Source organism: Mercenaria mercenaria, chromosome 6, assembly GCF_021730395.1.
Source record: "Mercenaria mercenaria strain notata chromosome 6, MADL_Memer_1, whole genome shotgun sequence".
Lineage (NCBI taxonomy): Eukaryota > Metazoa > Mollusca > Bivalvia > Venerida > Veneridae > Mercenaria > Mercenaria mercenaria.
Genome location: NC_069366.1, coordinates 21142553 through 21158965, shown reverse-complemented (window position 1 = coordinate 21158965; position 16413 = coordinate 21142553). Strand labels below are relative to the sequence as shown.

Here is a 16413-nt window from a genome sequence, read left to right as displayed (position 1 = left end):
AAGGAAAAGCTTGTTAACACTCTAGAGGTCACAATTTCGGCCCTGTCTTAATGAAATTTGGCCAGAATGTTACTTTCAATGAAATCTTAGTTGAGTTTTAAATTGGGTCAACTTGGGTCAAAAACTAGGTCACCAGGTTAAATAAAAGGAAAAGCTTGTTAACACTGTAGAGGTCACAATTTCGGCCCAATCTTACTGAAACTTGGTCGGAATGTTTTCCTCAATAAAATCTTGGGCAAGTTCGATATTGGGTCATCTGGGGTTAGAAACTAGGTCACCAGGTCAAATCAAAGGAAAAGCTTGTTTACACTCTAGAGGTCACAATTTCGGCCCAGTCTTAATGAAATTTGGCCAGAATGTTACTCTCAATAGAATCTTGGACGAGGTCGATATTGGGTCATCTAGGGTCAAAAACTAGGTCACCAGGTGAAATCGAAGGAAAGGCTTGTTAACACTCTAGAGGTCATAATTTTGGTCTATCTTTGTGAAACTTGGTCAGAATGTTACTCTAAATCTTGGACGAGTTATTGGGTCATCTGGGTTCGACTACTAGGTCACCAGGTCAAATCAAAAGAAAAGCTTGTTAACATTCGAGAGGCCACATTAATGTTACTGTATCTTCATGAAAGTAGTCAGAATGCTAATCTTGATGATCTTTAGGTCAAGATTGAATCTGGGTCATGTGTGGTCAAAAACTAGGTCACTAGGCCAAATCAAAGGAAAAGCTAGTTAACCCTTTAGAAACCATATTTATGACCATATCTTTATGAAACTTGGTCAGAATGTTAATCTTGATGATCTTTAGGTCAATAGGTCAGGTGAGCGATACATGGCTTTCATGGTCCTCTTGTTTCTTAAAGGTTTAGTCAAGAAAGGAACAATATGGTACCAAGGGACAGATGGTGCCTTTTTGCACCAAAGAAATACTATGGAATGAATGAAAGCTAGATTATTTAAGAAGCTTGAGATTCGAATTTTGATTAGTCATATGATACTTTTACATGTTTTTAACACTTTCAACAGCTGAAACGTATGATCTATGTATACCAAATTGTCTGTCACATCAAAAAGGTATTTTTATGCCCCCGAAGGGAGGCATATAGTTTTTGAACTGTCTGTCTGTCGGTCTGTCAGTCTGTTGGTCTGTCAGTCTGTCGGTCTGTCAGTCTGTCCGCAATTTTCGTGTCCGGTCCATATCTTTGTCATCAATGGATGGATTTTCAAATAACTTGGCATGAATGTGTACCACAGTAAGACAACGTGTCGCGCCCAAGACCCAGGTCCGTAGCTCAAAGGTCAAGGTCACACTTAGACGTTAAAGGTCATTTTTCATGATAGTGCATTGATGGGGGTGTCCGGTCCATATCTTTGTCATTCATGCATGGATTTTAAAATTATTGGGCATGAATGTGTACCACAGTAAGACGACGTGTCGTGCGCAAGACCCAGGTCTGTAGGTCAAAGGTCCTAAACTCTAACATCGGCCATAACTATTCATTCAAAGTGCCATCGGGGGCATGTGTCATCCTATGGAGACAGCTCTTGTTTTTCATAAGTCAATGTCATCTTCATCTGACTCCATAGTCTTTTTGCTTGCTGTTTGTTGTCAGTGATGTATAGTAACTATGGTACTCTTCTGGAATAATATCTTTTTGGCACAATGTGTTATAAATGGATGTTCACGAAAAACCAGTGTATGCTGTATTACCGTATTATTTTCAAAGCCAGTGGAAAAAAAGGTATTGCATCTATGCTGAAAAAAGTAAAAAAATATAAGTTTACTTCAACCCAGTATCGAACTCCGGACCTCAGGTGTCATGCCTAGCTGCCTAATGCATTGCGCTAATACAGTACTTCGTTCATGGAGTCTCAGTTTGAGATACTAATCCATTTTGTCTATGTGTGATTTACCTAAACTGGTAAAAAATACGGTCGACTGCATTTGTTTACAAATATCAAATTATCGTTTGATTACTGTATGTACACTGTAAAATACCTATTATAAGTGGTGTTACTTATTTTTTGGTGATTTATTGAACTTTTAGGGTGAAATAATATCTGTTATTTCAGAGTAAGAAGAACATGCATATTTTTCACCATTTTGCAAAGTGGGTAAAATTTATACCCATTGAAAGGACATATTAATATAAAAAAACAAACATGTCTTCTGCTCTGTCAACAAGGTTTTACATTTACACCCTTGGCTATGCTATATGCCAAAATACTGCATCTTGTGTAAATAAAGAAATCTGTCAGACTAGTGTGTCTTATAGCATACAGTTGTTGTTTATATATTATAATGCTCTGTATTGCTTTTTAACTCAACTATTCAAAAGAATAGTCTTGCTAATTCTGCTCACCCTGGTATCGGCATCAGCATCACACCTTGGTTAAAGTTTTGCATGCAAGTGCATATGGCTTTCTTTTATATTTTAACGGTATATAGCTTTGAAACCTATTTTTTCTTTAAGTCAATTACCAACCTCACTAGATGAAGTCCCATAACTTTGACATGTATTTTGGCCAAATTATGCCCAGTTTTGGACTTAGAAAATCCTGGTTAAAGTTTTACATGCAAGTACATACAGCTATTACTTAAAGGAATATAGTTTGAGACTTTTTAGCTTGACTATTCGAAGAATAAGTAGAGCTATTCTACTCACCACGGCGTCGGTGTCGGCGTCAGCGTCACACCTTGGTTAAGTTTTTCGTATCAGTCCACATTTTGACAAAGTCTTTTGAGATAAAGCTTTGAAACTTTCAACACTTGTTTACCATCATGATGGCCAGTTATAGGCAAGAGCACATAACTCCATCAAGGATTTTGGCTGAATTATGGCCCCTTTTGACTTAGAAATCATGGTTAAGTTTTTCGTACCAGTTCATATTTTGACAAAGTCTTTTAAGATAAAGCTTTGAAACTTTCAACACTTGTTAACCATCACCATGGCCAGTTATAGGCAAGAGTACATAACTCCATCAGGGATTTTGGCTGAATTATGGCCCCTTTTGACTTAGAAATCTTGGTTAATATTTCGTACCAGTTCATATTTTGACAAAGTCTTTTGAGATAAAGCTTTGAAACTTTCAACACCTGTTTACCATCACCATGTCCAGTTATAGGCAAGAGTACATAACTCCATCAAGGATTTTGGCTGAATTATGGCCCCTTTTGACTTAGAAATCATGGTTAAGTTTTTCGTACCAGTTCATATTTTGACAAAGTCTTTTGAGATAAAGCTTTGAAACTTTCAACACTTGTTTACCATCATGATGGCCAGTTATAGGCAAGAGCACACCTTGGTTAAGTTTTTCATACCAGTCCACATTTTGACAAAGTCTTTTGAGATAAAGCTTTGAAACTTTCAACACTTGTTTACCATCATGATGGCCAGTTATAGGCAAGAGCACATAACTCCATCAAGGATTTTGGCTGAATTATGGCCCCTTTTGACTTAGAAATCATGGTTAAGTTTTTCGTACCAGTTCATATTTTGACAAAGTCTTTTAAGGTAAAGCTTTGAAACTTTCAACACTTGTTTACCATCACCATGGCCAGTTATAGGCAAGAGTACATAACTCCATCAGGGATTTTGGCTGAATTATGGCCCCTTTTGACTTAGAAATCTTGGTTAATTTTTTGTACCAGTTCATATTTTGACAAAGTCTTTTGAGATAAAGCTTTGAAACTTTCAGCACCTGTTTACCATCACCATGTCCAGTTATAGGGAAGAGTACATAACTCCATCAAGGATTTTGGCTGAATTATGGCCCCTTTTGACTTAGAAATCTTGGTTAAGTTTTTCGTACCAGTTCATATTTTTTGTAAAGTGTTTGACATATAGCTTTGAAACTTTTATCACTTGTTTAGTATAATAGTCTCTATCTGTAGGAAAGAGAAAATAACTCTGTCATCTGTTTTGGCTGAATTATGGCCCTTTTTGGACTTTAAAATTGGTTCTGTTTTCATACAAGTCCATGTTTCGTCAAAACTATTTGACATATGGCTTTTAAACTTTGAACTCTTGTTTATCATTATGATTTCCATCTGTAGGCAAGAGTACGTAACTATTTTGACTGAATTATGGCCCTTTTTGGACTTTGAAATTGCCTTATATATTGCCATTTAGTGCAAGACTTATCGAAATCAAAGTAATACAGGAACATTGTTTGTCTAATCTATTTATTTCTTTTGTCTGAATATCCGTGGAAATATTTTGACCCCATTCTTCAATCAGTTCTTCGAATAGTCGAGCGCGCTGTCATCAGACAGCTCTTGTTTTATTTCTAGGTCAATTAGCAACCTCACTGTGTCAAGTCCCATAACTGTGACATGTATATTTTGGGCAAATTATGCCCCCTTTTTGACTTAGAAAATCCTGGCTAAAATTTTGCTTGCAGGTTTCTATCTCCAAAACTTAAGTATACAGATATTGAATTGAAGCTTCAGAGGTGTATTCATGGTTATCAATGTTAGTGGTAGCATCAAGTCCCATAGCTGTGACATGCAATTTGGCCAAATTTTGCTCCCTTTTGAAATAAGAACATCCTGGTTAAAGTTTTTTATTTATATATTATGTTCAGTCTCAGTATTAATGCAGATACTGGATTGAAACTCTATAGACATTAAGGGTAATATTCCTGCTTCTGGGACAACAATTTGAATAGATGAGCATTGGCTGTCTTATGGACAGCTCTTATTTAAAAGAAAAACATGCATATTCTTGTTTCTAATCCATACCCTATATTTTTCAGAGTACAGATATTTACTGTAGAGAAGAGTCTTGAAAATGAAGCCGTCCCTGTGATATATGCTTTGGTTAGTTGTTTTATTATTTAAAGAACATGTTTGTTATCAGACCAACAATTTACCCTTACCCTGCTGGCAGCAAGTTATTCTGTATTTGCGACCAGTACAGACCAAGATCAGCCTGCACATCCATGTGGTCTAATCATGGTCTGCACTGTTTGCCATTCAATCAACATCTTTTTAGTAAGCACACCTGTTAACAGTTAATGATACTGTTTAAATTGAAAGATAGACAAGTTCATTACAGAAAATTTAGCAGCGTAAGGGTTAAAGAAATCTGGTTAATGGGTCTTTGTCTTGTCTTCTTTTCTCTGTGCATGTTGTTTTCATGTCTGGAATTATTAGTGTCGCAGGTTACACAGGAGTAAATATCAAAAGGAATACAGTTGAGTCCACTTAATACGAACTCGCTTGATACAAATTTTCGGATTAAACAAACAAAGTCCAAATGCCCCGGCCGAGTCCTTCTATTTTCTTTGTAAAATTATTTCGGTAATAGCGAACTCGCTTCATACGAATAATCGGTAGATACGAACACATTTTGGAATCCCAGTAAGCTTAAATATTATACTTTTCCATCTTTTGATACGAATTAATTTTAGAAGTTGGGGCCGTTATAAAATGTGTTGAAAATAATAATATGGTCAACCTTGTGCCGCGTGGTAATTGGACAAAGGATTAGTTCACACTTATTCACAAACAAACACTTGGTCCTTTGTGTATCATTTCAATGTAAAACAATTTAATCAATTGACAGGTCAACATTTAAAGAGGTGTAAATAATTGTAAACAAATTATTGACGTTCCAGTGTAGATACAGGTAGGCTGTGTCTTACAAAATATACAATTTTTATCCCTCTTAGAATGATTGTTATATAGTACAAGCTTCAATGTTGGTTGTGGATATAATTTGGCGCTCTGGACCTCGACCGCACATTAAAATTTAAATTAATAAGTTTTACATGTTTAAGTATGACGTTTGTTGAGTAATTTCAATGTTATCTGAGTAAATTAACTTAATCAGTTTAAAACTATAAACTACTTTCATATATCGATTTCTATTCACCGATGATACCGGTGATACTGCCCAACTTGCTCGGACAAATTATCTGGTCATACATTCATTAATACAAATTTCGTTTGATACGAACATATTTCTTAGGTCCGGATGAGTTCATATAAAGCGAGTTTGACTGTATATAACAAGTAAGATATACATGAAATTGAGGTTATGATCTCTGTATGTAAAACCTAATTGTACTAGTGTCAACTTAAAATCTGTTTTAAATGAACGATAGTTGAACCTGTATTAACCCTTACCATGCTGCACAATTGGTTCTGCCTTTGTGGCCAATGTAGATCATGATCTGTACTGTCCACTATTCAGCCACTTTCTTTTGGTAAGTACCCCTTTTGACAGATAATGGTACTGTCCAGAATGAAAGAAGGGCAAATTCATTATCGAAATTTAGCAAGGTAAGGGTTAAGCATCTAGCCAAGGGAGTCACAGAGTCTGGCAGTAAATAGGTTTAATTGTATCCATATATTTTGTAACACATAAATTAATGTGGCTTTAAAGTTTAAAATGACATCTTAAAAGAAATGGTGGTTTGAATTTTGTTAAAACAGAAATATTAGTATTAGGTATTTGAAGAAAATATAAATTTTACAGTATATTCTCTTGCAACTACAGGTGAAGTTTGTAGACAGTGGGAGAATGAAGAAAATACCTGCTTACAAACTGTATGTGTTACCTCGTCATCTCAGAGATCTGCCGTTCCAGGTAAACCCTTTTTCTGTTTAAGCAGGTTTTAAGTCACATAGAGTTTGCTCAATGGGGGAACTTTTCATTTTTCCGTGATTGGTTGAGCATGTGGGTTGAATAAGACTGGACAGTTTTACTCGGTGAAACTTTTTTGCAGTATTAGTAGATTCTTATTACTGATTGAGAATTTAAGATGTTAGATCAGTATTAAGTGAATAGATCTGAGCAAAAAGTTAAATGAGCCATGCCATGAGAAAACCAACATAATGGCTTTGCGACCAGCATGGACCTAGACCAGCCTGCGCATCCTCGCAGTCTGGTCAGGATCCATGCTGTTCGCTTTCAAAGTCTATATTAATTACAGAAACCATTAGTGAACAGCATGGATCCTGAACAGACTGCGCGGATGCGCAGGCTGGTCTGGATCCATGCTGGTCGCAAAGCCATTATGTTGGTTTTCTCATGGCACGGCTCATATGTTAACTTTAGGAATTGGAAGAATTGGCCCTCAAAAAAATCTGCAGGTAGTTATGGTAAAGTAATTGACACTGTTGAGAAGTGAAGTATGAATAATTTTGAAATACGCTGCTAAATGTTAAGATCTATTTTTCTAGGCTGTAGAAGTATTTGTATGCAAAGTACGACCTGTGGATAAAGATATTGAGTGGACACAAAAGGTAACTGTTTTACTTGTTATAATATCATATTAGGTTAGATACGTACAGAGCTTTCTTGCTAAAATAATACAGACAACTCAAATAGGAACCCCTCCCATCATTATCATATATGTTTAGTTATATTTTTTTCTGTTTCATTCACATTGATTTAACTGCTACAGTGTTACATGTTTTTGAAGTAATAATTCTCTGAAAGTGTGAAATAGTCCACTAACAGTGATTGTTGGAATGGCAAACATTCTAACATCTCAGTGCTCATTTACCATGGGAACATTGCATCTCAGTGCACATTTTCCCTGGGCAACATGTAGTTAATGTAGTTGTATCTTGTATGATAATATGACTTATTTGAACAAATGTGACCTAGCATTTTGACCTCGGCAATGCTTTTTTGGGTAGTAGATTTCACAAGTACTTTGCTGTACTTGTTTAAATATTTTTTTACTGACTATCTTATATTTACTCTTGCTGTACAAAGTGTGACTTGGCACAATTGTAGGCCAATAGGTCTATCAAGTGAATCTGTGATTTCCACAATTACAGGCCAGTAAGATTATCAGGGAATCTGTGATTTCCGGGGTGGTTTAGGCGCTGACTTCAAATCACTTGCACCTTACAGATGTGGGTTCGAGCCTGACTTGGGATCTTGAATTCTTCATGCGAGGAAGCCATCCAGCAGACTTAAAGGTCACAGGTTCAACCCAGGTGCCCGCTCGTGATAAAATAAATGCACAGAGGGGCACACAGGGTCTTCCTCCACCATCAAAGCTGGAAAGTCGCATATGACCTATAATTCTGTTGGTGCGACGTTCATCCCAACAGCAACAAAAAAAAAAAAGAATCTGTGATTTCCAAAATTACAAGCCAAAATCTTTATCTATGAATCTGTGATTTCCACAATTACAGGCCAAAATGTTTATCCATGAATCTGTGATTTCCACAATTACAGGCCAAAATGTTTATCCATGAATCTGTGATTTCCACAGTTACAGGCCAAAATGTTTGTCCATGAATCTGTGATTACCACAATTTCAGACCAATATGTTTATCCATGAATCTGTGATTTCCACAATAACAGGCCAGTATGTTTATCCATGCATTTGTAATTTCCACAATTTCAGGCTAATATGTTTATCAGTGAATCAGTGATAGGCAAGGAGCTGGTTGGAAATGTATTATTACGTATTGGATATATTCTATGGCTAGATCCACTGCTGTCACGTAAATATCTGCCTGTCACACAGACTGTCTCTCATCAGTTTTATGTACATGAAGAACTGACAAGGAATGGATTTGCTGATGAAAATAAAAATGTAGGTACCATAATTAATACCATTTTCTCCTAGAAATTTAAGGCTGTTGTAAGTTGTTTAAACTGTGACAATGTTATGTTTAGGCCTTGAAATAACAGTTTAACAAGTGTGGTTTGCTTTTATTACAGTCACAACTCTGGTTAAAAAATTCCAGCCATTTCATTTAAATAATGTTAGTCTTTGGAAAATCTGTGTTACAAAATGTGTGAAAGGGGTTGAGAGTTCTTGTCGATCTGTTGATCAGACTATTGTTACCCTAGAAATCATGGTTCTCAGAACCCCCTTTTCATTATTAACAGATTTATTTCCTAGAGTTATGCCCCTTAGTTTGTAACAACAACTTGATATTTTTAGAGGCCAATCATGTCAGTTGTACACATTACTTGCCTGTATGTATAGCATTTTAAACTAACTCTAAATGCAATTTTGCCTCATAGCATCTTCAGAAGTTGTACAAGTTGTGTGAGGGAAAGATCACCATACCCAAGGCTCTACTGAAGAAAACCAAGTAAATATATATTATGTTGTAATACATAGGGATGTAAGGCTGATTTTCAAGATAAAACCATCGTTAACCTCATATTCTCAGTGTTTGAAGTGAAAACTGATTTAAGATACTGCAGATTGTGTGATATTTACATGATTTATTATCTCTAACTTTCCTCGCAAGTATAGCTCAAGTTAAAACACTAGAATAGTTAGAAGCATAAATTCAGGGAAGATAATCAACCGCTTATTATCAAAATTTTTAAAGTGAATGTGTATGTTGTCCTATCAAATCAAAAAATGTGACATTAAGATAAGAGTGTCTACAGTATTTGTAAGTACCCATGATGTTTGTCTGATTTGTTTAAGGAAATAGTTTCAGACATTCAGAACACAAATTCATACAGTAACGGGAATCTTTAGGTATGGATATATTTTCAGAATGAGTCCAATATTAGACACAGATGTTTTACCGGCATGTGCCTCGAGGACAAGTCATGATGTACATGTATCCTCCGTCCTCTCACCAGATCTCTTCTTTGTGCAGCGGAAAGAAAAACTTGAGGAGTAAGTTACTGCATGTAATTAAAAGAGATAAGTGATGTAAACCAGCAAGTTTCAGAGTGGAAGTTAAATTTGTATATAATTTATGGGCTGGAGACTCGGAAAAGCGTCGGTAGAACAAAATTTAAAAAAACAACATGGAAATCAAGAAAGAATATTTCTTTGAAATTTCAAAACTTAAACACTTTACTTCCGCCATGCTTCTGGTATGTGCTTGTAATGTGATTGACATTATTTACAAACACTATGTCATGCACTTTCATACACTTCCAGGAGAAATTAGACTGCATGCAAATGTTCGTTTATATAATAGATTGTAATGAAGTCGTAAAATCATATTGTAAAAGATAAGATGAAATGTTCAGCAAATTACTCAGAATAGTTTCATTTAAAATATACCCATACCTTCCCCAAGAAAACCAAGTGCTGAAGATCGCTGACTTCAAATTACATGCCCCTTGCTGATGTTGGTTTGAAAATTTGCTTAGTGTGTAGAATTCTTCATGTGAGAAAATCTTCCAGCATAATTATGGAAGGTCAGTGGTTCTACCTAGGTGCCCGCCAGTGATGAAATAATGCCTGGAGGCACCTGGAGAGTCTTCTCCACCGTCGCAAGCTAGAAAAGTCACCATATGGCCTTTAATTATGTCAGGGTGACTCTATTCCCAACAAAAATGACTTTCCCAAATTACATCTTGTTATAGAATACATGTTGCCATGGCAAAAACGTTCATGTTAGGAACATATTTATACAAAACATTTAAAGAAAATGTGTTCTTGATAATGAATAAATGCCTTTATTTTCTGTATTAACACATGCATGAATTCTTCATTATGTCTCTCCCCCCCCCCACCTCTGGGGGAGACATTATTTTTGCCCTGTCCATCTGTCTGTCTGTCCGTCCGTACGTCACACTTCATTTCTGATCAATAACTGGAGAACCATTTGACATAGAACCTTCAAACTTCATAGGATGGCAGGACTTATGGAGTAGACGACCCCTATTGTTTTTGGGGTCACTCCGTCAAAGGTCAAGGTCACAGGGGCCTGAACATGGAAAATCATTTCCGATCAATAACTTGAGAACCACTTGACCCAGAATGTTGGAACTTCATAGGATGATTGGTCATGCAGAGTAGATTACCCCTATTGATTTTGGGGTCACTGCGTTAAAGATCAAGGTCACGGGGGCCCAAACAAGGAAAACCATTTCCGGTCAGTAACTTGAGAAACACTTGACCCAGAATGTTGAAACTTCCAAGGATGATTGGTCATGCAGAGTAGATGACCCCTATTGATTTTGGGGTCACTCTATTTAAGGTCAAGGTCACAGGGGCCTGAACATGGAAAATCATTTCCGATCAATAACTTGAGAACCACTTGACCCAGAATGTTGAAACTTAATAGGATAATTAGACATGCAGAGTAAATGACCCCAAATGATTTTGGGGTCACTTGATCAAAGGTCAAGGTCACAGCAGCCCGAGCATGGAAAACCGTATCCAATTCATAACTTGAGAACCACTAGGCCCAGAATGTTGAAACTTAATGGGATGATTGGACATGCCAAATAGGTGATCCCAATTGCAGCCAACCGTCAGTGTCTCTTTGACTTTCGCTCTTCTCCCCTATTGACTTCTTGCATATACGACTATGCAGTGGGGGAGACATGCGCTTTTTTACAAAAGCATCTTCTAGTTTTTTGACATTTTTAACTTCTTAGTGTTTTTAGTCTGGAGGGCACTATAGGAATGCCCTCCGTCTGTCTGTCCGTCTGCAAATCTAGATCCTGCAATTACTCAAAAAGCATTCAAGCTAGGTTAATAAAACTTAGTATGTGAATAGAGGGCAATATGTAGAGTGTGCACAGACATGATTTGTGCTTGTAGGTCAAAGGTCAAGGTCACTATTGAAGGTCAAGTAAAAATTGTTTCTGTTCCATGTGTTACATGCATTGATGAATTAGCTTAGTGGTATACACAAACATTCCCCATAATGAGACAATGTGTCAACACATGATCTAGGCTTGTCAGTTAAAGGTCAAGGTCACTGTTTAAGGTCAGTAAAAGTTTGTTTCTGCCCTATAACTTTTAATTGCATTGAAGGACAGCTCTTGTTATTATTTTAGGTTGGAGGACTTGATGACAGAAATAAATATTTTTGTGGACCGGAATGATATATATGTTGATATAGGTCAGGAACTAACTTGTGGCAAATATTGCCTAGCACAGTACACCAACTTTGATCAGAGGTATGTGTATGTTGATACAGGCCAGGAACTTATTTTTGGCAAATATTGCCTTGGACAGTACTCTAACGCTGACCAGAGGTGTTTATATGTTGATATGTGCTAGAGACAAACTCATGGAAAATACTGCCTTGCACAGTACGCTAACTTCGATCAGAGATACAGACTATTTTATCATATACATAAAGAGTCAGCTCTACATGAAAAGATACTGAAGAAGTTTAGTAGTTTTTAGTAAAAGTCATTAGCTTGAAATTCTGTGAAACACAAGAAATTAAGGCAAGTTTCTTGATACTAAGAACACATGAAATAGGTGGAGTTTAACATTTTTTATTACAATACTGGGGAATCTTGATATTTAACCATTAGCCTACTGGCGGCAAGTGATTCTGCCTTTGCTACCAGTGCAGACCAAGATCAGCCTGCACATCTGTGCAGGCTAATCATGGTCTGCACTCTATTCAGTCAGTAAATTTTCAGTAATCATCCCTTCGAATAGTAAATAGTATTGCCCAAATTGAATGATGGAACAGTTCATTTTAGAAATTTAGCAGGGTAAGGGTTAACAGTAAATCATTTTGTGGGTTTCATGGTTGTGTCTGATCATGGAGTTCAAACCTTACAAACAAAGAAAAGTATGTTTTATTTCAACTTGTAAAGTTGTGAATGTGGGTCCGCAAGAAGACAATATTTTTACTGAACCATAGAACTGTATGTCAGGCAAATTGAATTTATTTCACAGTACATAAAATTGCAGATTGTGTTTGGATGTGGGTGATAATTTAAAAGATACCAACTGTCCCTATGTCTGAATGTTTTGAGTGAAGTGAGAAATGACTTGTGAAATATTTATATTTTAGATGGTATCGTGGTCAGATTCTTGAGGTTGGTGCCAGTCAGTTCAAGGTTTTCTTCGCAGATTATGGAGACAGTGACCATGTTCCTAAAGACAAAGTTCGGGAAATACCTGTTGACAGATTTCATGAACTACCTCTCCAGGCTATAGAGTGTAAATTATATGGTATCAGGCCTATAGGTATGTATGATAGTGGTTAGATTTTGAAATAACTTGGCACAAATGAGTTCAAGTTTCATGTAAAACCCAGTTCCCTACCTCAGAGGTCAAGGTCTCAATAGAAGAGTAAAAGTCTTAAGGTAATTTTTCTTGTCTGTTCTATAAATTTTTATTCATGAATATTCAAATAATTTTGCTGAAACTTGCAAAATAAAAAGATGCCAAGACCCCCAGTTGAAAAGTCAAGCCACACTTGGAGATAAAAAACATTTTTCATTTTTCTTGTCTTGAGACTTCTAGTTCTTTTACAATTCTTTTATTATTTACATTGCATTGTCAGTATGTTTTAAGACCTGGATTTGAGACTTAAACCTAAACCTACAGACCAAATGACCTTTTAAGCTCACCTGAGCCAAAGGCTCAGGGTGAGCTATTGTGATCGCTAACCGTCTGGAATCTGTAAACTTTTACTTTAAACAACATCTCCTCATGAACCGCTAGACCAATTTCATCCAAACTTCACAGGAATGTTCCTTGGGTGAAGCTCTACAAACATTGTTCAAAGAACTGAATTCCATGCAGAACTCTGGTTGCCATGGCAACCGAAAGGAAAAAATTTCTTCTCAAAAACCAGAAGCTCTAGAGCTTAGATATTTGGTGTGAAGCATTGCCTAGTGACCTCTACCTCTACTAAGTTTGTTCAAATCATGACCCCCGCCTGAGGGGTCATATGATTTTACATAGGAAAATCTTAAAAAATCTTCTTCTCTAAAACCAGAAGCCCTAGAGCTTAGATATTTGACATGTAGCATTGCCTAGAGGACCTCTACTAAAGTTGTTCAAATCATGACCCTGGGGTCAAAATTGACCCCGCCCCAGGGGTCACTTGATTTTACATAGATTTCTATAGGAAAATCTTCAAAAAATTTCTAAAAATAAACCAGAAGGCCTAGACCTTAGATATTTGACATGTAGCATTGCCTAGTGGACCTCTACAAAATTTATTCAAATCATGACCCCGGGGGTCACTTGATTTTACATAGGAAAATCTTCAAAAATTTTCTAAAAATAAACCAGAAGGCCTAGATCTAAGATATTTGACCTGTAGCATTGCCTAGTAGACTTCTACAAAATTTATTCAAATCATGACCCCCGGGGTTAAATTGACCCCGCCCCATGGGGTTACTTGATTGTACATGGAAAAATCTTCAAAATTTTCTAAAAATAAACCAAAAGGCCTAGAGCTTAGATATTGACATGTAGCATTGCCTAGTGGACCTCTACAAAATTTGTTCAAATCTTGAACCCCCCACCCCCACCCCCCCCCCTCCCAAGGGTCAGATTGACCCAGCCCCAGGGGTTACTTGATTGTACATAGGGAAATCTTCATAAATATGCTAAAATGAACCAGAAGGCCTAGATCTTAGATATTTGATATTTAACATTGCCTAGTAGACTTCTACAAACTTTTTTCAGATCATGACCCCCAGGGTAAAATTGACCCCAGCCCGGTGGTAACTTAATTGTACATCAGAAAATCTTCAAAAAATTTCTAAAAAAAAAAAACAGAAGGCCTAGAGCTTAGATATTTGACATGTAGCATTGCCTAGAGGACCTCTACAAAATTTATTCAAATCATGACCCCCGGCATCAAATTGGCCCCGCCCCAGGGGTTACTTGATTTTACATAGATTTCTATAGGAAAATCTTCAAAAAATTTCTAAAAATAAACCAGAAGGCCTAGACCTTAGATATTTGACATGTAGCATTGCCTAGTGGACCTCTACAAAATTTATTCAAATCATGACCCAGGGGGTCACTTGATTTTACATAGGAAAATCTTCAAAAATTTTCTAAAAATAAACCAGAAGGCCTAGATCTAAGATATTTGACCTGTAGCATTGCCTAGTAGACTTCTACAAAATTTATTCAAATCATGACCCCCGGGGTTAAATTGACCCCGCCCCATGGGGTTACTTGATTGTACATGGAAAAATCTTCAAAATTTTCTAAAAATAAACCAGAAGGCCTAGAGCTTAGATATTGACAAGTAGCATTGCCTAGTGGACCTCTACAAAATTTGTTCAAATCTTGAACAATCAAGTAACCCCATGGCCTTCTAGGCCTTCTGGTTTATTTTTAGAAATTTTTTGAAGATTTTCCTATAGAAATCTATGATCTCTACCAAGTTTGTTCAAATCATGACCCCGGGGTCAAGCTTAAATGCAAATCTTCATAGCAACCATTTAACCAGGTGAGCAATATAGGGCCATCATGGCCCACTTGTTTAAAGATTTATAGTAAACAATCTGTATTTCAGAAGAAGAATGGAGTGAAACTATTGGTGATGTGTTATGGGACCTCACTCATTATGTTAATTTTGACCTCCGTGTACTGAATGCTGTTGTGAAGGGCAAGGAACCAGCCAAGTTTGCAGGAAGACACAAGTTTGTTGTGGAGCTGAGAACCACATCAAGGTCATGTGACTTGAACATAGCTGAGGAGTTGTCTTGGCAACAGCTTGCTGTACCGACTGAGGGCAGTGAAATGGAGGTAATGCATAGAATGTAAAACCATTGTCTCTAGTAGTAGTTATCTAAGGTTATATAACATGTGTACTCAGACTGGGCGCTAATCAGAGAAAATATGCCAGAATAATTTTGAAAGATTCAAACTTGTATGGCTCTCTGATAAAAAAGCCATGCGTTATTGTAAAATCGTATATTTTCATAATGTTAAATTTGCTGTGATTAAAATAGGAATTGGTTCACAAGGTAGAGCTTGTGTGATATATGGCCATCTTGTGAAGCTCATAGGGCTTATAACTTTATAAAAACTTCCAAGAATACTTTCATAATTTTGAAAGAAAAATCTGGTTTTTGAAATGGGGTATGTCATTGTCTTAGCAGGCAGGAGGCTTCAGAACGATTGTTTTTGTTCAATAACTTTAGTATAGGTAGAGATATTGAAATGAAACTAGGCCTATAGGTTGCGTATTGTAAGACCAAGGCTGGGATGTCATTTGGGTTCAGTGGAATCAACGTCAAGGTCAGTTTGACTAAAAATAGAAAAGAACCATTTCTGCTCAATAACTTGAGTTTGGATTGATGAAATTAAACCTTGCCTATTGACAGCTTAATGAAAAAGCAGGGTTGGGATTGTATATGAGGTCAGTGGGGCTAGTTCAAGGTCAGAATAACCTTATTAATGTGTATACTTTGAAAATTCCACTGTAAAGCGTTGATCTACTGTACTTCTTTGTAATGTAGAAATTCTGGAAGGCAAAAGATGGGTAGAGGTTTAAATCCCAGGCCTAAATTTTTTTTTTGTATTTAAAAAAGTCATAGGGTCAAAGTCAAGATCACAGTTACTAAAAATAGAAAAAAGTGTGATTTGGCTGAGTATGAGCCTTGGAGGAAGTGCTCTGTTGTTGATTTGACATAATCACTGACAGGTTTCGTTCAGCAGTTGTGAACTCTTCAGAGGACTTGACCGTATGGATAGGGCAAGTTTGGTTTGCATATGTGCAGCATG

At 36.7% G+C, this 16413-nt stretch overlaps 1 protein-coding gene across 2 annotated transcripts in view; it reads left to right on the top strand.

The window, feature by feature from the left end:
* LOC123550627 (uncharacterized) overlaps positions 1-16413 on the top strand; it is a 96330-nt gene that overhangs the window by 54886 nt on the left and 25031 nt on the right. For both annotated transcript variants that reach the window (XR_008371281.1, XM_053545350.1), the window contains exons 27-35: positions 4756-4819; positions 6504-6593; positions 7190-7252; positions 8374-8565; positions 9003-9073; positions 9493-9618; positions 11745-11867; positions 12725-12900; positions 15200-15432. Coding sequence is in view for 1 of the 2 variants with exons in the window: in XM_053545350.1 (XP_053401325.1) it covers positions 4756-4819; positions 6504-6593; positions 7190-7252; positions 8374-8565; positions 9003-9073; positions 9493-9618; positions 11745-11867; positions 12725-12900; positions 15200-15432 (1138 nt within the window). In the remaining variant the exon portion in view is untranslated. The remainder of the gene's footprint in view (positions 1-4755; positions 4820-6503; positions 6594-7189; positions 7253-8373; positions 8566-9002; positions 9074-9492; positions 9619-11744; positions 11868-12724; positions 12901-15199; positions 15433-16413) is intronic.